The 22,469-nt window shown below is 44.5% G+C and overlaps 3 protein-coding genes, 1 long non-coding RNA gene and 1 other non-coding gene across 22 annotated transcripts in view; 3 read left to right on the forward strand and 2 right to left on the reverse strand.

Moving 5' to 3' along the window:
* The window catches only part of ATP7A (ATPase copper transporting alpha), a 29,219-nt gene extending 23,846 nt beyond the window's left edge, over nucleotides 1–5,373 (reverse strand). For 2 of the 18 annotated variants that reach the window (XM_051790036.1, XM_051789966.1), the window contains exon 1: nucleotides 4,899–5,007. The gene's annotated coding sequence lies outside the window, so the exon portion shown is untranslated. The other 16 variants (XM_051790016.1, XM_051789988.1, XM_051790073.1 and 13 more) reach the window with 16 other exon arrangements.
* A 156-nt stretch (nucleotides 5,374–5,529) lies between these two features.
* On the forward strand, nucleotides 5,530–7,279 carry LOC127473022 (uncharacterized). Its single transcript, XR_007905243.1, has 2 exons — nucleotides 5,530–5,637; nucleotides 7,062–7,279. It is a non-coding gene; the product is annotated as an uncharacterized LOC127473022 (long non-coding RNA).
* On the reverse strand, nucleotides 6,419–8,788 carry LOC127472966 (cytochrome c oxidase subunit 7B, mitochondrial). The gene is made up of 3 exons (XM_051791968.1): nucleotides 8,635–8,788; nucleotides 7,177–7,301; nucleotides 6,419–6,618 (listed from the first exon to the last, which is right to left on the reverse strand). Exons 1-3 carry the CDS (start codon nucleotides 8,669–8,671, stop codon nucleotides 6,544–6,546), a joined length of 237 nt encoding a protein of 78 aa, XP_051647928.1. The 5' UTR covers nucleotides 8,672–8,788; the 3' UTR covers nucleotides 6,419–6,543.
* Nucleotides 8,789–8,959: 171 nt separating this feature from the next.
* Nucleotides 8,960–9,076, forward strand: TRNAL-CAA (transfer RNA leucine (anticodon CAA)). Its single transcript has 2 exons — nucleotides 8,960–8,997; nucleotides 9,031–9,076. It is a non-coding gene; the product is annotated as a tRNA-Leu (tRNA).
* A 1,663-nt stretch (nucleotides 9,077–10,739) lies between these two features.
* On the forward strand, nucleotides 10,740–20,845 carry MAGT1 (magnesium transporter 1). Its single transcript, XM_051791457.1, has 10 exons — nucleotides 10,740–10,860; nucleotides 12,037–12,206; nucleotides 13,068–13,185; nucleotides 14,129–14,269; nucleotides 14,701–14,841; nucleotides 15,169–15,258; nucleotides 16,653–16,716; nucleotides 17,830–17,904; nucleotides 18,367–18,457; nucleotides 19,367–20,845. Exons 1-10 carry the CDS (start codon nucleotides 10,762–10,764, stop codon nucleotides 19,380–19,382), a joined length of 1,005 nt encoding a protein of 334 aa, XP_051647417.1. The 5' UTR covers nucleotides 10,740–10,761; the 3' UTR covers nucleotides 19,383–20,845.
* The last annotated feature ends 1,624 nt before the right edge of the window (nucleotides 20,846–22,469 follow it).

The raw sequence follows: 22,469 nt of genomic DNA on the forward strand, positions 1-22,469 counted from the left end.
TGTCCTCTAGTCAGCTTTGGATAGACAGGAGTTTAAAAGCATTTCAGGTACACGATCAACTTGAACTGCCCTGACAACTTGCACAATTACTGTATTTGGAAAACAAAAATAAGGAAATACTGTGAGTTGCTACCTAAAACAATCAAAGGTTGGCAAGATGCTGCTTTAGAACCGGGAAACAGCTCTAAGGCAGAGCCTGCTGACTTGCCTGTTCTTTGGCAAACTACAGTACAAAAATATTCATTTTTACAGAAACTAGGATACTGTATTAAAGTTTTTTTTGAGGTCCTATGAGGAAGTAACAGCAGCCTGTGGCTAGTGAACCAGCACTGTTAAAGAGATTACATTCACCATCAGCACTGCTACCAAATGCCCACCAACACATTAAAAACCCAACTGCTTACATATGTGAAAATAACATTACACTTTTCCCCTATCTATTATTATCACAGTTTGTATGCACAAAGTATTTCCTCCATTTTCTCAGTCTGCTTCCTTGCCCTCCTGCTGTTCATTCATAAACACAGCAGAGAATACCCTGTCCTGGAAGATACTGCAATTCAAACATGCAAAAAGCAGAAAGACATAAGGAAAGAAAAAAAGGCAAATCTCATTTTCCTTTTTTACCCCTCAAGGCCCCAGAATACCAGGATTGAATCCAGAACTTCCACCAACAGAATTCCTCTGTTGGACCAAGCTGTCTCTTCTTTTTGTTCTCTGACTTTCAGTTCAGAACCACCCTGGCTGTCTGTGACATGTGCATCACTCACAGCTCCCTGCTGGTGGGGAATACGACCAACAGGGACTTTTATTGACATTGTTGAAAGTTGCTAACAATTTTTATATTAATTTTAAAAACAGGCTGTTCTCTAAAGAATGAGACGTGTCCAAATCTAAATAAGCCATTTGAGAGCATTACTGCCTCTTCACATCAGTCACATTATATTATTGACACTGATTTAAGAACCAGCTCATTAACAATCTCAGTTTTCTGTATAGCTTTAATGAAATTTCTGAAGACTACATTGCCTGAATTTCCAGTGCTCCTGATGCTTCAAAGAAATCTTGTTCTTGGAACAAAGTATAGGGTTTAACAGTGACTCTAAAAATACACACATCCTTCCCCCTCCCCTTACAAAATGCCCAGGACAAGCAGTTAAATACATGCTTACAGCTGAGGCAGTACCTTGTCATATTCCATTCCATTTCTAATGCTCTGCCTCCCTCAGAAGTGCTTCCTGGAAAAAATACTTCAGCTGAAACTTGAAAGGAATATTTTTGTCATATTTCCTCCTCCTGACACCATGAAATTAAGAAAATTCATAACTAAGCAGACTGAAAAACATCTGTTGCACCAATAAACCATAACTAGATGCACACAAGAGGTGTATTTAATCCTAGTTTTCCTTGTATGTGTTAATATTTTACCAAGTTCACATTAAAGCAGATGTAGAAGTCAAAAGATCTGCATGAGACTGTGCAGCAATCCATGGATACCACAGCAATTGCTTGAACTTGGAACACGCTGTGTCCTCACTCTTGCCATCCATCACTCCATCTGTGTGATTCCTCACTCCATTTTTTATACATATATATATATATTCATTATCTGAAAACAGAACCCCATCCTACAAAGGACAGTTATGGTTCTGGCAGATGCAGCTGAAGCAGCCAACAAACTTCTTCAACACCTGCAAAGCTTTGCAGGTGCTGAGAAGTATTTTAAAAGTTGACCAAAGGTCTCAACTACTGACTTCAAGGCAAATGACTGCTAATAAGTAAATTTAAAGTTATCACAGATATATCCTTTTAAGTTAGAAGCTAAGTTATGGATTGCATGTGTTTTAGAGAAAAATAAAGGTTCTATCTTAAGCAAGGCATTGGATCATCTATAAAACACCTTAACCATCAACTAGTAAAGCATTTTAGGATTTGACAACACAAAGGAATGGCAGTTCCCCTGACAATTTAACAGCTCTGTATTTAGTTTCATTCCTTGAAGAAAGTCAGCTAATGTTTCTACGAAGAATGAAGCAATTGAAAGAAGTAATTTCTACTTCCAACAGCAATTTCTTCCTACGGAAAGGAAATTTCAACAGTGAAAAAGCACAAGGTGACTGAGACACTCATATTCATCTCAATATTTTTTGGGGATGTGCTAACAGCAGTCACTGTAAGTAAAATATCTGAAGCAAATAAGTTTGATGAAGTCAGAGGTAAGTAATTCATAAACCCACACTATCAAAAAAAATTAAAAGAAAACATAAAGAGGCAACGCAAAGAGGAAGTTACAACACTGGTAAAACTGCAGAGTCCCACTGAACCCCACAAAAAACACTTTGGTGTTTCTCACATCCGAGCTAACCCAGGCAGCACAGTGTTCTGTTCTGGGATCAGCAGGGACACAGAATGGGGAAGGACACCACGCTTCTGGCTAAGAGTACAGCACCAGCTTCCACCAAAGTTCTCTGTATATAATTAGATTTTATATTTTTATATGTAATTTATAGCTGCTGAAACTTAGAGGTAAATATCACACAAACACCAGAAACAGAATCTGTCAGGTTTAATTACGGCCTTTGGATTTTATTAAATTTCCAAATGGCCAAGTGCTACTTAGCTCACTATATTAATGGCAGCAGAAAGCTAAATTACTAATTATATTAAATGGAAAAAAGGTGCCTGTTCCTAAAGGTCTGCAGGGACCTGTGGAAAAGAGCAAAGGGCAGCAAGAAAGGAAAAAGCTGCATCATCTCACACTTGGACTTAGAAAGTGCTCCAGAAGATGGCATCCAACACAGAACGAGATTTTATAGGATTCATGGGCAAACAGAGCCATTTGAAAGCATGACTAGATAGGAGATATTCTGGATACTCTCATGGATATATGAGGCTTAATCACTGAGAGAGAAACTGTGCATCTGTAATAAATGTCAGAGCTACGTGACTCTCTAAACAGGCTGCATTTCATGTTGCTCAAGACTCTAACAAGGCTTGCTTGGTCAGCAGACAATGGAAATTGCTCTCAGGGAATTTATTTCTATACAAACTGCATGGGGAAAAAAAGTACATATTGAAAACATTCTGCTTCATTTCTAACAGGAGTTTTATAGCACTTGAGACAAATCCTTTGCAAATCCTTTTATTTTTTTGTAAGCTTCCACTACCTCTTCAAGTCAGATTTTTGGAGAACATGAATGTTCCCTTGGAAGAAACACAGCAAGTATTAGGAGTAGAATATAATGTACAAGCTCTTGTTATGTGAGCATACTAAGGCCAACTAGGACTTCTCACTCTTCAGCTTGGCCTCAAACTACTTGGCAGAACAATGTGAAATGCATTATACAAGTGAAAATAAGAATAAAAGAGTAAATGACATGCAATGCTAACTTTCGCTTCCCTGATTTGCCACCTTGAAAGTAAAATACCTTCATGACTTTTCTCTATAACGAAATACACTATAATAATTAATTTCCAATCAAATTGTGTTTGTGCTCACACAGTGCATTGTAATACACACAACTACCTCCCACATTACCAAGTCTTGGCCTATTTACTTCCAGAAACACAATTCGACAAGTATTTAAGTACAGAAATACAATCTTTGCTGACTGCATGGAAGATTTTAAGCAACTTTACACTAATTATGTGCAATTTCCAGAACAGGCACACAGAGAGGCAACAGTTACGGCTCTTTTGCTTTTGCTCATTTTCACAAGATTTAACCCCAAAGCATCACAGACAACTTTCTGCTCTTTTCCAGAACATTTATACTATGCTTTTAATGAAAGCACTGGAAAAGAGGTACTTGTGCAGAGTGCTGCCATCGTAAGGTGGCATAAGGTGACATAAGGTAAAACGCTAAGTCAGATGTTTCAGAGGGACAAGTCGAGCAGCTCAGAACCGGAAAAAAGGCCCCGGGAGCAGAAGCTCCGTGTGCCCTCACATTCCCGACCAGTCCTTCTCTGCCGACCGCCAAGAGCTGGACGGGGCCTTTTCGAAAGCACCGGTGAGAGTGCACCAGCCACTCCCGCGTCCCCAGGAGAAGGGAATGTGGGTGCTCCCTGACCAGCCGGGCACACCGGGCTGAGCAGGGCTGGGCAGGACACGGCCCCGGGACGGGGTCACCGGAGACCTCACACAGCCCACGGCCCCTCCGCGGGCTGCACAGACCCCACCCGAGCCAAGGGCTTCTGGGGCTCGGACCCTCCCCGGGACCATCTCCCCCCCGTGTCCCGGCACCGCGTCCCGCCCGCGGGAGCGCCGGGAAAACCTCCCCGGGACAGCGGGATATCCCCCCCGGTCCGCACCCACCGGGACAGCGGGATATCCCCCGCCCCGGTCCGTACTCCCCGGGACAGCGGGATAACCCCCCCTGTCCCTACTCCCCAGGATAGTCCCAGGTCTGCATTCCCAAGATATCGCCCCCCCGGTCCGCACTCCCCGAGATATTCCCCCGGTCCGCACTCACCAGGATATCGCCTCCCCGGGATATTCCCGGTCCGCACTCACCAGGATATCGCCTCCCCGGGATATTCCCGGTCCGCACTCACCGGGATATCGCCTCCCCGGGATATTCCCGGTCCGCACTCGCCGGGATATCGCCCCCCCCCCCCCCCCGGGATATTCCCGGTCCGCACTCACTGGGATATCGCCCCCCCGGTCCGCACTCACTGGGATATCGCCTCCCCGGGATATTCCCGGTCCGCACTCACTGGGATATCGCCTCCCCGGGATGTTCCCGGTCCGCACTCGCCGGGATATCGCCTCCCCGGGCTGTTCCCGGTCCGCACTCGCCGGGATATCGCCTCCCCGGGATATTCCCGGTCCGCACTCACTGGGATATCGCCCCCCCGGTCCGCACTCACTGGGATATCGCCCCCCCGGTCCGCACTCACTGGGATATCGCCTCCCCGGGCTGTTCCCGGTCCGCACTCGCCGGGATATCGCCTCCCCGGGCTGTTCCCGGTCCGCACTCGCCGGGATATCGCCTCCCCGGGATATTCCCGGTCCGCACTCACTGGGATATCGCCCCCCCGGTCCGCACTCACTGGGATATCGCCCCCCCGGTCCGCACTCACTGGGATATCGCCTCCCCGGGATATTCCCGGTCCGCACTCGCCGGGATATCGCCTCCCCGGGCTGTTCCCGGTCCGCACTCGCCGGGATATCGCCTCCCCGGGCTGTTCCCGGTCCGCACTCGCCGGGATATCGCCTCCCCGGGCTGTTCCCGGTCCGCACTCGCCGGGATATCGCCTCCCCGGGCTGTTCCCGGTCCGCACTCACTGGGATATCGCCTCCCCAGGATGTTCCCGGTCCCGATCGCCGCTCCCGGCCCGGGCCCCGCCGGGCCCTTCCCCCGCCCCGGTCACGTGACGCGGCGGTCACGTGCCGGCGGGGGTGGGGCGGCGCAGCCGCAGTCGCGCTCGCTGTGTCCCAGTCGCGACAGGCGCCCCGGGACAGCCGCGGGCCGGGGCTGCGGGGCCGCTCCCGCACCGAGGCTCGGCCTCGGGAGCAGCCGCTCCCAGCCCCGCACGGGGCCCGGCAGGGAGGGCTCGGCAGGGGCAGCAGCGCTCGGCGAGGAACCCCCGTTCCAGTCTTCGAGGAGCGAACGCTGCCGTTTCACGCATCTCTGCGGTATGAAAACCAGCACCCTGGTGCTTTGCAGGGATTCACACTGAGTCGGAGGTTACAGAGTCTGCATACACCTCAGATCTATTTCCTAACAAATCCTGAGTGCCCACGGCCAGGTTGGACTGGGCTTGGAGCAACCTGGGCTAGTGGAAGGTGCCCCTGCCCATGGCAAGGGGTGGGACTGGATGGGCTCTCACGTCCCTTCCAACCCAAACCATCCTGAGATTCTCTGATAATCAAGTACCAGCATGAACCAGTAACTGTTGTTTTTCCACCTCATTTCTCTAATAACTTTGACCCTACACAGAAGTTAAATGCAGAGGCAGGGGGTTGGAACAAGATGGGCTGCCAGTTCCCTTCCACCCCAAACCGGTCTGTGATTCCATAAGAGTTTCACTAGGAAAGTCACATTTCTCAAAACTGCCTCTTTCCATGGAGCCTGACTCAAAATTGAATTTAGTTTCTTCACACCTCAGAGGCCACAGATGCAATTACTGACAGAGTGATTCAAGACATAAGAGTCCTTCTGTTGAAAAAAAAGGGATCTCAGCTTTGTCATTACAAGCCAGAGGTAAAGGGATGTGCACTCTGCAGTGAGAACGCAGTGAGGTTGATTTACACACACATCTGGCCAAGTGGCCAACTCAGCAAAGTTCTGGATTTGTCCTTAATCCACTGGTGAACTTTACAGGAACAACTGGGATTACCTAAAAGTACTTTAAATTTTTACACTACTTCTTATACTTCATCAGACTGAGCATAGAGGAAACCTGGAAGAGCCAGACAGGTTTCTAGGTATGTTTATTAGACCAGGAATGCCACTGCACAAGTGGTAATCAGGGAACAAATGCCATTACAGGACCATTTTCTCAGTGAAAGTTCAGAGCAGTTCATTAGAAGCAGAGGCTGTTACTCCCTCCATTCTCTTGGAGTGATTCTGCCAACAGGTGACAAGCCCCACTCCATTCCGAGCTGTGTTAGCACCTGTAAGAGCATAAAACCCAAGATTACTAACTCTGAAATTAAGGAAACCTTCCAAAAGAGGGCTATTTCTATTGTTTTCAGTTTAAGATTTCTTGTATTGGAACACAACACCTCATTAATTTTCTAATAAAGCAAGTGGAATATATTTATACTGAACAGTATTTAAATATTTCAGCTTTCTCTTTCAAAATACCCAGTTTTAGCACAAAGAATCTGGAATTTAAAATCCCATCACCATATTGGTATTTTAATCTAGAAATTTTTCTACTAAAACTCGTAGCTGCATAGGTTAGATATCCCAAGCCAAACAGAGATCACTTGTGTTTCTCATACATTTTCAAATCAGGCAACAGACTGACACAGAAATTCGTGTAACAACTCAAAATCAAGACGTGAACTAACACAACTTTCACCTCTATCACATCCCTATCCATTTACAGCAGAAGCTCCTAAATTCTGACCACTTAACTTATTTCAAACAAGTAAGCCTTCATGAAACTTGATACCTTTGAAGTTTACAGCTGGAGTCACAACTGCCTAGTGCAAAAACCAACTTACATATCCCCAGACGCTGACGAAAACGGCAGCTCCACCAAGGAGGACAAGGTTTCCGTATTTATCGTGGAAGTTCGGCTCGTGCTTGCGATGAGCTTGTCTGACTGCAGTGTGCTGGATGCCACGAGCTAAGGAATGATGAAGAGAAGCACAGAAATCAACTAAAACACACACTCGAACCATTCACAGTCCTCATCTTCCACCAACAGAGAGGAAAGCATTAGCATTAAAAGACTAAAAAAAGCTGAAAAAAAATTAATCTTTTGGACTTAGAACTCTGGAATGACTCAGAAACAAAGAATATGCACAAATCCTTTACTTTTTTTTTTTTTAGCCCTCTCAATTTCTCACTAGAAAGTTATTTCTTATATCTAATTCCAGTAAAAAAACCCAATCCTCTGAGTTACCTTTTTCATCGATATGTTTTGTTTGGGCCTTCAGTGTGGAAGTACCTTTTTAAATATTACTGTTTCTCTCATAAAACATTTTGCTTAGCACATAACATTTTCAGATTTCCATATATAAATATCTATCCTGTCAGTATGGGAACTAATATAAGCATTTTCAGGATGAAATTCACCGTCCAGTTATGGGGTTGAATATAGCAGGTATGGGTAACACCTTCCTCATTCTTTCAGCATTTTTTAAAGGAGGGGAGGGAGGTGAAGAAGGAAGTGGAAATAACTGTGGGCATGAAGTAAATAACAGAGAATAAAATACAAAAAAGTATCTCCAGATGATGTCCATCATAAATGTACACTATAAAGGCTACATTTATTAAGGAGAAGACAACAGTGAGGAATCAAACCAGCTACAAAACAGAGATATTGTTTATAGTTGTGTACAAAGTCTTTGATGAGATAGGGACATGTGCATAAAGACAGACTTTACAAACTATAATGTTTTAGTTCCAGGTCAGTGGTCTGCATTTACCCAGCCATGAACAGAGAAGATGATGGCGATACACATCACGTTAATACAGCCCTCGCGTGCTCTATGAGGCTGCACTAGGGTTTTTTAAAACATAAAAAAGCCTGAATATCTACCGAGACACGTTTACTTTAAGTGCAAACACCTAGGGCTAAGCACATCATGAACCAGGACCAGATTTTCGAGGACCAGATTAAGCACTGGGGAATCTGCATCACTGAAGAGGTAACTTTAACCTTGAGTTTAAGGGATGGGTATTGACTATGCTTTGTTCACCTCAGGTTACAAGATCCGGATGTGCCTCCAGTTACAAGAAAAAGAAACAGCCGAGGAAGGGAATCCAACTAGAGTCAGAAAGAAAAAAAAAAGCAGGAGGCGAAGGACGCCAGAGCCCCTGAGGTGCCCTCACGACCCTCCCGGGAGCGCAGCGAGCCGGGGGCTGTGAAGGACAGTCCTGACGGGGAAGGGCACAGACCCGGAGCAGACCCCCTGCGGGACCCCCCGCACCCCCAGAGCCGCCCCCGTCCTTACCGGCGAGGTTCAGCGCGGCCCTGGCCACGGGGAACATGGTGCGAGCGGAGCGCGTACCCTTCACGGCGCTGAAGAACAAAATGGTCGCGGCGGAAGTGGCGGCGGGCGGGGGCCTGTGGGTAACGCCGAGCTCCTCCTCGCGGCGGCCGCAGCTCCGCGGCCGCGACAGAGCGCGGTTACCCGGCGGCTCTGCGGCACCTGCCCGGCACCTGCCCGGCACCTCCCCGGCACGGACGGGCTCTCCGCAAGAGGCCGGAGGACACAGAAGCGGGCGCGGCCTTGAGAAGCGTGGTAAGGGAGTCCCGGCGGACGGAGTTATCGCAGTGTCAGGATGGCCGAGTGGTCTAAGGCGCCAGACTCAAGGCGTTCCGCGCCTTCCCGCCGCGGGTTTGGGTGTTCTGGTCTCCGTATGGAGGCGTGGGTTCGAATCCCACTTCTGACACCACTTTTTGTTTCCTATTTTTAAGGTGTGAATTTAAACACGTGAAAGTGCCGAACTGCTAAGGTCAAGGATTTTAGTGCGAATAGAAATCGGAAATAATTTTCAGAATGTGCTCGAATAGACAAATAAAAGCCGAAGCATGAGCAAATCCCCGTGTCTCCATGGCTCTTGTTTCAGAGCCATAACCCACCGCACACCAGCTGAGGAATACCCCAGAGCAGTTACAATTTTAACAATATTTGTCACACGCAACCCAGCAAATACATGCATATATAAGATTAAGCAAGTGCATCTCTTTTGGGGAGCTACTAATTAAGCTCTGTGGAGTTTTATTCAACATTTCTTTTCTGGTCTTGGGGGTTTTTTTGGAAAAAAAAAGTCAAAATTACAAAGTTACTGATGTGCAAAAAAAAAAGATGGGTGCCAAGAGGATGGTACTGGACTCCTTTTGGCGGTGCCCAGCGACAGGACGAGGAGCAATGGTCATAAACTAAAACCCAAGAAGTTCCACCTCAACGTGAGGAAGAACTTTACACTGACAGTGGCAGAGCACTGGAACAGGCTGCCCAGGAAGGGCAAGGAGTCTCCCCTCCTGGACACATTCAAAACCCACCTGGACAGTTCCTGATGTTGCAAAATGTGGAATATGTAAAATTTCTTAAGCAAGGATGTTCTTTGATGTTTGATCTTTGGATACTTTCAAGCCTAATCAACAAGAAGGGAGATTTAATCCGTGAAACAGGGAGTAGCCAACAACCTGTAAGTGATGTCCAGGTGTTAGAAAATTACTTGTTGATAGAATTGCATGGTTAAAGTCTAGGGCTGGACATGCTTCAATGACCTCAGACCTGTGGGGAAGTTAGCAAAGCTTCGGAAGAAGGATGTACCACAGATAGTGGGAACAAAGAATACTGAATTTACACAAGGCCACAAGGACATCTGGCAGAATTCTCAAGAAAAGGAAGAAACTAATAAACCCAACTCAGCAACTGTGCTGCATCAGCTCTGACTGGGTGATTGCGGCAGGGGCAGATCCTGGCCACCGACTCACAGACCACCGAGCTAAGAAACCCACCAACCCAAAAGAAGAGAAAAACTGAGCATGTGGACTAATTAGCATGAGAAGTGAGAGAATAATTAACTAATATTAATTAATAAGAGACTATGTAACTTGTAGCCTCTGAACACTGATTCATTTCTTTGCTAAAATGTATAAATAGTAAAAAGTTTTGATAGCTGGGGTGCTTGATACCAGCTGGTACCCAGGCTTGCACAACTCTGAAACAAATAACCAGTGTCTGTCCCGAGCGCGTCATTATTGGCTTGTTGCAGACTGGGTAACGAATCCGATTTTTGTGGACAACACTGTGTCACCTGTTCAGAACACGCTGGCGGGGGGTTGGACCGGACGGTGTGCAGCGCTGCCCCGCGGCCCCGGCCGGGCTGTGCCGCCTGAGGGGCGCTGGGCAGGGCGGGCCCGGGGGCGGTGCCGCCATCGCTCCCCTCCCTCAGGGCGCGCGCGCCCTCCCCTCAGGGCTCCGCCAATGGCGCGGCTCCAGCTCGCCGCGCTCCCGCAGGCTCAGCCAATGGGAGGCCGGTGCCGCGGCGCGTGCCGGCGGCTCGGCCAGTGGGCGCGGCGCGGGCGGGGCGGCGCTGCCGGCGGGGCGGGGCGGAGCGGGGCGGCCATGGCGGCACTGCCGGTGCCGGTGCCGGTGCTGGCTATGGCGGCGCTGCTGCTCTTGGGCTGCCGCGGGCCCGGGGCCGCGGGCCAGAGGCGGAAGGAGGTGAGATCCCGCTGGGAGCCCTGTGGGCAGCTGCTGGGGCGGGTTCCCACCGGGCCAGGGGGGCTCGGGGCAGGGCCCGGCGGCCCGGCCTCACAGCAGCTCCCCGCCCTCAGGCGCGGCCGGCTCTGAGGGGAGCCCGCGGGCGCGGCTGCGACCGAGTGTCTTTAATTCCAGGTTCTTCGGTTCTCGTTAGGAGCACTGTTTGAGTGTTGTCTTCCTCCTGCAGGGGATTTTGGGCGGAGAGGATGGGTGGTCTTTGCTTGTAATCACGAAGATGCAATTTATTTCCACACTTTTGACTCCTAGGGTTTGGAAAGATCCCTCTGTATAAGTGTTTATACTTGTGTCAGTTTTATTTATATATATCTATATCTATTTAATCTTGTATAAGTTGTAAGTCAAAGAAGGGTAGTTTATTATAATTATTATCGTGGTGGGATTCTTGGAGTTGCCCTGTGCAGGGCCAGGAGTTGCCCTTTGATGGTCCTACGGGGTCTCTTCAACTGAGGATATTTTGTGATTTTTTCCACTGAAGTATTTATCTCAAGAAGGGTTTTAATAAAGAGTAGAGGAGTGCTTTATGGTAAATGTAACATTTGGGAGTCTGTCAGTCTAATACATCTTTGTATGATGTTATAGAATTGGTTGGCTCCTTTTTAAGGAATGTTTTGGTGTTGAGCACTCCTGAGTTCCTCAAATATGTTCTCAATCAAATTTTTTTTCCAGCAATGCTGAAAATGAAATGTTGAGCTTACTACTGTAGAGCTTCTGTCTCTGGTGTTGATTCCACTGCGACAAGTTTTGCAATCTGAAACAGTTTGATGCTTGGTTTTGAGTAAATGTTGCGGAGGGATTGGGGCAGTTTGTACAGCTGAAAGAAATCTTGCAATTAGCAGCAGAAGGGAGGACCAGTGAGCTGAGGGACTTCTCCAGCATGTGTCACACTAAGTGCTTAACTCTGTGTGCATTACTGGGTGGTTGAGATACGAATACTGACATGAGTGCCAAAAGCATCTGTGAATGCCTTCCAGAGTCTCAGTGAAGTCTCACATCGTCTGGCCCGTGTTGTTAGGAAATACAGTGCACATATTTGTTACATCAAATCTAAAAACCTTCGGGATTGTGCTGTGAGACTGGACAAAAGAAACGATGATGTTCCTCTGACTTTATTTTCAGATGGTGTTATCAGAAAAAGTGAACCAGCTGATGGAGTGGGCCAGTAAAAGATCTGTTATCCGAATGAATGGAGACAAATTTCGACGCCTTGTGAAGGCACCACCCAGAAATTACTCGGTGATTGTGATGTTCACTGCTCTTCAGCCTCACAGACAGTGTGTTGTGTGCAAGTATGGGCTCCATTTAGTCCTAAATTAGAACTTGAAAGTCATCAGATGCTTTGTAGGAAATGAAATTTAAGAATAGGGTTGAACTTTCACATGTGTAGGAGAAATATAAATGGCAAGTTATAATAGGATTGTCTTTGAAATTTAATGTGTGGGAATATATGTGTAATGTGTATGTGAGAAAACAACATAATCTTTAGTTTTATCTCCCTCACAAAATATAATCCCTGCATTGCAGAAACAGTATTTACACTGATAACTGCTGGAGAAAGACAGGGTGAAAGCTCAACTTTCCTGGCACAAGCTGCTGAAGAAATGTTCGTAGAATTACTGCTGGCCATACAGCCTAGAAGTTGTTTGGCACTTATTTATTTACAGTTATAATTTCCTGGATCTTTAACCATATTATGGCTTTCCTGTATTAATCTGGAGGTGGCAGAGGTCTATGAGGGTGATTTTTATACCTTGTCAGTTGAAATTACTGGTTTGCCATTCTCTGACATGGAAAGGAGGGCACACCTGGCCGTGTTTTGGTGTTCTGTGGACAAACAAATCAGGAACAGCTGGGTTTCATTTCACATTTCAATTAGAAATTCCCTCTGCTTGTGGTCAGGGACTCCACAGATCTTGCCCTTGCATTTGAAAAAGCAGCAGTGCCAAATGCTTCACCTGACTGTAGATGAGTGTTTGAGCTAAAACTTTTTCTTAAATCCTGAAAGTAAAACTTCCTTTTTAACAGTAGAAAACTGGGGGGGGAGGGGGGATACAGCTGTTAATAGAGTGGGTGGGCACAGCTACCTCAGCTTTATAACCTGTGTTCTGGACAAACCCATGATACAGCATCTCTCTCACTGTGTTTTCCAGGCAAGCTGATGAGGAATACCAGATTCTGGCAAACTCCTGGAGATATTCCAGTGCATTTACCAACAAGATTTTTTTTGCTATGGTAGATTTTGATGAAGGCTCAGATGTGTTTCAGATGGTAATGTCTTTCTCTTTCTCTTCTAACATCGTTTTTAACTTGAGTTCTGGGCAAGAAGGTAAAGATGTATACAAAATTGAGTGTTACAGTAATTAAAGGAATGAAAGGTTAGAGGCTGCCACTCTCAGAATAGGAGAGCAGAGGACTGGAGCATGGAGTTGGCAGGAAAATTAGCAGAACTGACAGATCTGGAATAGGCACAAGGAATGGATTGGTTTCTCTGAGTTTGTCTCCTGTAATTGTTAATGGAATTCTCCTGTGGTACGTGAAGAGCCAGGATATAAAGCACTGATGTAGTTAAAAACAGCTATTGCAATTTTTAAATTAGTAGAGAATAATAGATTAGGCTTTTGGTATGGTTTAACTAATTTCTTTTCAAGTACCCAGTCATTTTTCTCTTGTATTAACATTATGTTACCACATTTTTTCTAAATGTGTGAGAACATTCCATGTACACTTGGAATTGTAGGTCACATTAATTGTTCATTATAGTCTTGTAGATGTTAAATTTTTTTTTTAAGACATACTAATGTCTATTTAAAAGCTACATTTTAGGCTATGATATTTTAGGAAGTGGAAGCTTTTGGACTGGAGAGTTGAAGAGGGATGTCTTTTTATTATTCCTGTTAATTTTTTCCTTAGTGTTAAATTAAAAATGCATTCATCAAAGTATGGCCTTTATAGATTTGTAGAATCATGAATTCCTATTTTGCAGATTTCTTTATTAAAAGTAGAATTTAGAGAAGAAACAGATTAAAAAAGAGTATGAAATACAGAAATGCAAGCTGTGTGCTGTCTTTACTTTTTTAAAAAAAGTCATCGTCAGTTAAATTGAGGAGTGATTTTTCTGATTCAGTGAGTGCCAACGTAGCAAGATAGATGTGGAGTGGAATTTTGTTCCTGAGGCCTTTTCATGTATTCCCTGTGAACTTCCTCAATGCAGCTCAACATGAATTCTGCTCCCACCTTCATCAACTTCCCGGCCAAGGGGAAGCCCAAGCGGGGCGACACGTACGAGCTGCAGGTGCGCGGCTTCGCGGCGGAGCAGCTGGCACGCTGGGTGGCCGACAGGACAGACGTCCACGTGAGTGCCCAGGGACAGCTCTCCCTTCCTCTGCACTGCCACCTGGGAAATGGGGCACTTGTGTTCTGTGCCTGATGAGCTGCTCGAAAGAGCTCTTGTCTACAAAACCTAGTTCAGACACGACCGCATCTTTCGGTTTCCTCACATTGTGTCATTCTGTATTTGAGATGGTAAAACTCATCTCCTTCCTTCTCACTCTTCTGTTCCTGTGGAAGAAAAACAGTCTTTTAACAGAGTAAAGGCGTGTAACACTGAAGTTACAGTAGTGGGGGAAGAAGCATTGCTTACTTCCCAGGTCAGAATTATTATATAAAAAAATGTGCGTGTATGATGCTTTTTCCACTCCAATGTGCTGTGAGGCTTGTTGGCAGGAGTGCAGCTGTAGTGTATAATCCTACTGAGAGGAAATGACTCCGCTGTGCTCTGCTCAGATCCGTGTGATCAGGCCCCCGAACTACGCGGGGCCGCTGATGCTGGGTCTGCTGCTGGCTGTCATCGGGGGCCTCGTGTACCTGCGGGGCAGCAACCTGGATTTCCTCTACAACAAAACTGGCTGGGCTTTTGCTGCTTTGGTGAGTCATCACAGCTCCTGTCTGTCTCTCGTCGTCAGTTTGGAGCATTCAAGTCTTCAAAAGCTTCTGTATTTAAAGATGCTTAAACGTGATAGAGGAAAATGAGGTGTAGTTAATTTTACTTTTTTGTAGACTGATTATTTGATCTTGGTCCTTTCAGCTCAGTGTATTTTTGATTAGATGCCTTTTGTACAAATAAAAGGTAGGACCATGTCTAACCTAAGGTTGTATTCCAAACCAGTACATTTTGGCATGAAATGAAAAGATAGTGGGTTAAATTTAGAAAAAAAATTCCTTATGAAATAGTGTTTCTCCTTTCCTTTTTAGTGTTTTGTGTTGGCAATGACATCAGGCCAGATGTGGAACCACATTAGAGGCCCCCCCTATGCTCATAAGAACCCCCATACAGGACAAGTGGTGAGTCTTGGCTTTATTTTCTTTTCTGTATTTCTGTTGTATTTCTGTAGAATAAGGCTGATACTAAGAGACAAATCAGAGTGCAAATTCTCCGCTTGGCTTCTTTCTTTGTGAGTGAGAGAGGCTCACCTCTGCTGCACTGAGCAAGGCAAATCAACATATGTCTTGTGTGTATGTTGCACCTTCCATGATGAAGTGATAGTTCTAAATTGCTAACAGCAAAATAAAGGTGTTTGTGTCAAGTCTTACATGATAAACAGTCCTATTGCTGAGCCTGCCAATTTTATCTTCAACTTGGTCATGTTTACTGTACACTCATTGAATGACCTCCATTTAAAAGCATCTTTCTTCAAGATTCTTGAGGTAAATTAATTTTTAGTGACCTCAGATTGTGAAATTTCTTTCTTGGGAAAAATGCGTTTTAACATCATTTGAAATGCCCTGTTCTGTTTGTAATACAGGATGAGATGCACTGTAGAAGTAGTCAGAATGCTTTGAGAGCATTGCATCTCCTCAGGTGCTTACATTTCACATACTGGCTTTACTGATGCTTTTACTCAGGGAATTAATTGGGTGAAAAATCCTTTTGTGGCTGGTTAGGTGGGTCAGGCCCTCTTTATTCTTCCATGGAAAGTGGAACTGCTTATCAAACCTTGTTTTTCCTGCTTAGGTACAACATCACAAACAGTAATGTAGATCTTGCCATAAGGGATACAAAAATAGTATTCTTTCACAAATTTCAATCTGTTTGTTAACCCAGTTGGTTAGTAAACTATTAATGTAAATAAACTGAGCCAAATTACTCAGTGGAAGTTCTCATTTCAAGTGTTTTCTTGAGAACACTTCCTTTTGTTTCTTCTGTTTACATCATTTCTCAGCTTTCTTGAGACTGAAGAATGAAGCTCCAGGGGCATTGGTGGTGATGTTTCTTTTCTTGATATGCCATGAAAAAGATTTCAAATGCTCCCTTCTGGAGCCGAGCGAGGCGGGTTCACGTGGGAACTGCTCCTCAGCTCAGTGCCAGGGTGTGACAGTGTGTGTAACCTGAGCATCTGAGGCGGGAGCGGAGCAGGTTTGGATCCCCACGGGGGCAGCAGGGCCTGATCATGGCATTTGCCCAGCTGAGGGGAGAGTTGGACCAGGAAGGCAGTAGCTGCACTTGCACATAATCCGAATTGTGCCTGAGGCTGACTGTCCATGTTAACAGAAAGGGGATTTCTGATGCTGTCACAACTCCCCCCACAACCAGCGCTCAGCAGGTGACGTTGCTTGTGCTCCACCTTGCACTGTCTCCTGACAGAAACGTGCAGAACCCAGTGCCAGGCTCTGTAGGTGTTATTAATATGTCAGTCGACCCCAGTCTTTTCTAAATTCAGTTACTCTGTCTCTTACAGAATTATATCCATGGAAGCAGCCAAGCCCAGTTTGTGGCAGAAACCCACATTGTCCTGCTGTTCAGTATCCTTCCTGGGAGAAGCACGTGGATGATTTTCTGGTCACTTAGGCTGCTGCCTTTCCTATGGTGCTTTGTCATGGCTGTAACTGGCACCCACTACTGATGCAGGAGCTTGTAGAGCCTTTCTGCATTGACAGCTGTGTTTTTCCTGTGCCTGTCATCTTTCAGTTGAATACAAAAATGTTTGCAGCTTTCTCACCACTTTTTGCTTAATCACCAAACTGAATACAGCCTTAAAAATACGGATCTTTGTGGAATCAGAAGATTCTGTTCCTCTGAGCATGTCTCACTAATTTTTTGCTTTGGTGTCGAGTTCATTCCTCTGTTACTGAACTTTCTTCTTTTATTTCTTTGCTTACCTTCTTTACTGACAATTTGCTAACCTTCTTTACTAACCAAATGCTAACAAATCAGGATTTTTTTTTGAAATGGAAATATTTCTTCATGGTCCTGTTGCAGTCAATGATAAATATTTCTCCTTTCATTAAGAGGAGACTCGTGACTGAACATCTGTAGTGAAATGCAATGAAATCTTTGGGAATTTTGACTTTTGTTCCATTGGATTCACTATTTTGCTTTGCTAAGATTCATTCCTTGCAAATGTCAGATTTTTTGTGTTATCTGCACTTCCTTAATTTTACAAACTTTAATTTTTTTTTAATGGAAGAATTAGAAGAGAAATCTTGCCACTTGAAAGATAGCCTGTTAGAATAAATACTGTATGTGTTTAATTTGTTCTGTTAGCTGAGTAAAATGCAGAGGCTGAATTCCCTTGGGGATTTTCCAGTGGAGTAGGAGTGGACCGAGCTCTCTGGAAAGGAGTTGCTGCTTCATTACAAGCTGAGATAACAAATGCACAGTTTTAATTTTTTCCTCGAGACCTCCCAGTTTGTATTTTAATCTTTACATTTATCTTCTCTTAAAAGTTGACATCATGAATACTTTTCCATTGCTTTTGTTCCCCCCGTAGTTACTGGTTTGGCTGAGAAGTCTTTGATTTTTCCAGTGAGTTTTAATGCTCCAGGTATGGTGTGGGAGCTGAATTTAGGAGATTAGGAATGTATTCTTTTGAGTCTATTGAACTTTGTTGGTTTATCCTTAAACAGTGTTTGTAGATGGTGGTGTTACTTTAGGAATGGTCCTTCTCCATGAAGCTGCTACTTCTGACATGGATGTGGGGAAAAGAAAGAGTAAGTGCTGATACTTTTCTCTCTGAGGGAAGGCATAATCAGTAAAGGTGTTTGAGATGCTATTTAACAGAAATGCTTTTGCACTGTGGGGTTTTCTACACTTTCCACCCCTAAGCCAGAGAGAATCCTTTGGATTTTTGACAGTATTTGGAGTTGCTTAGCAAATTGCAAGGTAAACTCCAAGCCCACTTGGCAGATGGAAAGATCTAAAGATGCTTTGCAGCACTTTACTTAGTAAGGGAGAGAAGAGGGGACTTCTTTCTTAAAGCAGTTGTATAAAATTGATTTCCAGAAGGAATTTGAAAGCAAATGGTTATTAATTTAGTTTTTCTCAATGACTCTGAGAGAGGCCTCATGTGGCCAAATCTGTAAATATCCCGGGAGGCTTTTGAAAACGCCAGTCACTGTGGTGTTTGTGGGGTCAGCTGTCAGGTTACCACTCTCACTGTGCCTCTCTTGCAGTCATGTGCATTGCTGGGATTGGCTTGGTGGTGTTGTTCTTCAGCTGGTTGCTGTCTGTCTTCAGATCCAAGTACCACGGCTACCCCTACAGGTACGGCACCGGAGCTCTGGGGCCTCCTTTGGGAGGAGACACTCTTAAAAATGCTCCTTCTTTCTCAAAGAGTAGCAATACTGGTTGGTATAATTACCAGAAATAACAGAATTTAGTGGATACTGTGATTTTTTTAGTCTGGCCGAAGGAAAGATTGTAGAACTCTCCTTTTCATGCCATTGCATACAATAAAATATTTCTATTTTCATAATGGTATCTCAGCCAGCTTATACTGAAAACAAGTGTCTTTTTACCTCCACTTTTCTCTCATCTTGACTATTAATCCTTTTTTGTGAGAGCAAGGAGGTTTCCTGATGCTTTCAAGCTTCCTACATTTTGGATTGCTTCTGTAGAGAGTCTAATACTATTAATTGGCTGTTTTATATACGTATATGATCAGTATAGATATCTTAAGTGTGCTTACTACCTCTTATGCATTTTGAAGGAATAAATACATGCTGAGGGACCAGCTTCTAATCATTTCACCTTCTGCTAGGAGTTTAATTTGTTAGGAAGACTAATCTCATAGGCAGATATCTCCTTTCTATGAGAAATTGGTTTTTATTTAAAAATATCTAAACAATAAAACTTGTTATTTCATGAATATGTTTCTCAAGACCAGAAAAGGGCTGAACTTATTGCCTGTTTAGTAACTGGTCAACTTTTATTCTGGTTTGTGCAATGGTTTTGTACTCCTGCTAACTTTGTTGTAGGGAAGATGTGGATGTCTTTGTATTTCAGTTACTAGAAAATACACTTTGGAGCAACTTCACAGCTGTTTTTGTTGTAGTTGCATCAGGCCCAGTTTCTCATTCTGGTTTTCTTGGCATACATGACAACTAAGTGGAATGTTACACACCTTTATTTCTTACAAAATTAATAACAGTGTTTGTTATTTTGTTCTTGCAGTTTCCTAATGAGCTAAAGGATTGTGGAGTCTGTAACATCAGGAAGGTGGTGGCTCTGAAGCTGGGTGTGATGGAAGGAAGAGCTAAATGTGTGGTTCGTGCTACCTCTGCTTACACTGAACGAGCTAGTGAAACACTGAACCAAAGACCACGTGTAGTGCCTTAAATAAAACAAGCAATTTGCTCTGAAGGACACAGAGTATTAAGATGCAATCTCTCTTTCATAAGCTTTACATCTTCTTAAGCAACTCTACTTCTAGTGAAATTCAAAATTTAATGCTTAAAACTGCATTTCCATAGACTAACTAGAAACAGGACTTTAAATTCACTGGAATAATCTGTTGCTTTTCCCCTCAAATATTTATCACTTTATTTCCTGTTTGTACCTAGCAGGTGACAGCAGCATCTCTTGTCATGCCTTTTCATGGTTGAGGAAACACCATCATGTACTTGGAAATCTTTTCCTTCAGTCTGTGTGCAACCCTTGGAGCATACTACAGATTCCAGTGTGGAATGTGCATATCCTAGAGCTGTGTCTCATTTTTGAGAAGAGTTCTTAACTGCTGTATGATGCAAGAGGTTGTTTCACAGATGAAGGGAGAATTTTCAATAGGTAGAACTGAGTTAATAATTCAGTTATTCATTAAAAACTTTTTTTGCCAAATGCTGAAACTGCAATGTTTAAGTTGTAAACTGAGTCTCAGCTGAAAAAAGTGTTCTTATGCTGACCAACACTCAAAAATACAAACCAAAACTACAAAGGTAACTGGCTATGTGTGGCATGAATTAAAAGTTGCTAACTGGCTTTCAAGTTACTGCTCAGAGCTCTGGCAAACCAACAGATACCAGATTTCTGGTCTCTATGTCAGTTCTTACATTTTCCACTCATTTTCTCCCAAGTTTTTACCCTTGGGGAGCACATGGGAGAGAGCAATCTGTGTCCCAGGATAAATGTTGCTCCCCCAGGACAGATTTGTTAGCCTTACAATTGAATGCATGTGCTTTTTGCTCTCTCCTTTTGTTCTCTCAGCTTACAAAGATATTTTGCCTTAAGAATTCCTGAATTAAGAATACCTTGTGCCTCAGCCCAAACTGCACGTGTGCTACGGGAAATCTTTGCAGCCTGATTCAGTAACACTTCCTTCTGTAGGCTGTGGTGGCCTTGGAGGTTACCAGAAAATATGAGACTTTTGTCTCCTGCTTCTTCCTCTCCCCTGTCTTAAGGGGTTACAGAATTTGGATGCTTTAGATTGACTCTGGGAAAGGACAATATCATTCCAAGTAGAATGTTATTCTTACGCAGTTGTACTAAATTAACACACATCTCAAGTGCCTTAACTTCACTAATTTAGTTGTTTGATGTTTCAACTTGTTGAGATGCATTTTTCTATGCCATACAGAATGATAAGCCTTAGTGGAATGGATAAATTGTGTGCCTGGCTGGATTTTGGACAAGTCTCAATAAAATTTTTTAGTCTAATCCATGCTCCTGTGTCTTTTGAACTTTAACATAGAACAAATCAAACCAACCTCTTTTCTTCCACTATTGCTTCAGTGTGTTGATAACAGAGTGTATAAAGACCCCCAGGATGGCTGAGTGGGGGGTGTGTGAGTGGCATGGATGCATTTGTGGGGAAAATTACAGCCCAGGATCTCAACACCAGGGAGCTGCTCATGTAGCCAGCTAATAGCATAAAGATTGCATGGTTGTGACTTGTCTTTGGCAGCTGTCCTGTGGTGAAAATCTTGGCTTCCTGGAGTCCTAGACAGATCAGCTAACAGTGTTTCTGGAGGTGGAATCTCTGCACTGTAAATTTGCCTGGAACAACTTGGTACTGCTGTGCCTGTGGCTTATTTTCCTGCCCTGTTGGTAAAATGTTCCCAGTAAACCTTTAGGTTGGTGGTACTGCAGTCACGAGCAGTACAGGTGAAAGTGGCTTACAGTCTCTTTCTAAGGAGGTAATAGTTTTTCTAAAACTTTCAGAATTGTTTCTAATTCTTCTGACATGGTTCATAATTTATTCTGTCCCTCTAAAACCATCTTGTCATACATTGACTAGGGTCAAACACTTGCACATCATCCAGGTGAGTGGTGAAGTCATGTTGGCCTTCCACTTAAGGTGGTCAAGACACTGAGTTTTGGATTTTCCTCTTTTTCCATGCTGACATATGAAATGAAAGTAATGTTTCCTTTCTCCAACAATTTTTCTGCTCTCTAGGCTGAAACTGAAGTGCACAGAGGAAGGAAAAAGTGTGGTAGTGGAGCAGAAGATCCAAGTGCAGGACTGGTAGCAGGTTTAGAGAGGATGAATTCTGGAAAAATTTGACTTGTGCAGCAGTTGGCAGGTAATGGGCAGCTCTAATTGGTGCCTGGAGTGACTCTTTGGGACACTGGCTCTTGCAGCTCACTGGTCAGTGTGACACAGCCTGGACCAGCAGAACAAAGGGGGATGAGGCATTGGAGATCTGGTGTGGGAAAGCTGGGTATTGCTGAGGCCATCTCCTCAGAGGGTGAGTCATTAAACAGCTCAGAAATGCCCTGAAAGCTCACCTTGAGAGAACACTTAAAGGGAGGAAATGGCATATTCTGTAGCTGAAAATGAGCTGTGTGGTTTCGTTACTGTGGTTGGTCTCAGAAATTGCTACTTTCTTCTGCTTTTGAGGTGGAACTGTGGGGTATTCAACAGATATTCTGGAATAATAGCTAGAAATAATTTAGGGAGTTCTCTGGGTTAAGTGCAAGGAAAGACAGTAAATTTAGTTGGATTAATCTGTGTAATAGTTTGCATTATGTACAATTTGCTGTAAGCTCCTGTCTTCAGACCATTCTAGTGTTCAGCACAGAATGTGCTACTTCATGAGCCCTGGCACAGGTTGGCAGAGAAGCTGTGGCTGCCCCATCCCTGGAAGTGTCCAAGGCCAGGTTGGAGGGGCTTGGAGCAACCTGGGATAGTGAAAGATGTTCCTGCCCATGGTGGGGGGTGGAATGAGATGGGCTTTAAGATCCCTTCCAGCCAAACCATTCCATGATTCCATGATGGTGGTGCCTAGTGGTCATTCCTGCATTTAATCCTTTAACATGCTCCTTGAGCAGGTGCTCTTCA

This window comes from Manacus candei, unplaced genomic scaffold, assembly GCF_025592945.1.
Source record: "Manacus candei isolate 608988 ecotype Guabito, Panama unplaced genomic scaffold, ASM2559294v1 h1tg000003l, whole genome shotgun sequence".
Classification (NCBI taxonomy): Eukaryota; Metazoa; Chordata; class Aves; order Passeriformes; family Pipridae; genus Manacus; species Manacus candei.

Excerpts from the sequence above, each read along its gene's own strand:
- MAGT1 (XM_051791457.1), top strand. The coding sequence starts at position 10,762 with ATGGCGGCACTGCCGGTGCCGGTGCCGGTGCTGGCTATGGCGGCGCTG. Across the intron at positions 10,861-12,036 it reads CGGGCCAGAGGCGGAAGGAG|ATGGTGTTATCAGAAAAAGT; the intron begins GTGAGATCCCGC and ends CTTTATTTTCAG. Across the intron at positions 14,270-14,700 it reads CCGACAGGACAGACGTCCAC|ATCCGTGTGATCAGGCCCCC; the intron begins GTGAGTGCCCAG and ends TGCTCTGCTCAG.
- LOC127472966 (XM_051791968.1), bottom strand. The coding sequence starts at position 8,671 with ATGTTCCCCGTGGCCAGGGCCGCGCTGAACCTCGCCG. Across the intron at positions 7,302-8,634 it reads GGCCGCGCTGAACCTCGCCG|CTCGTGGCATCCAGCACACT; the intron begins GTAAGGACGGGG and ends ATCATTCCTTAG. Across the intron at positions 6,619-7,176 it reads TCGTCAGCGTCTGGGGATAT|GTGCTAACACAGCTCGGAAT; the intron begins GTAAGTTGGTTT and ends ATGCTCTTACAG.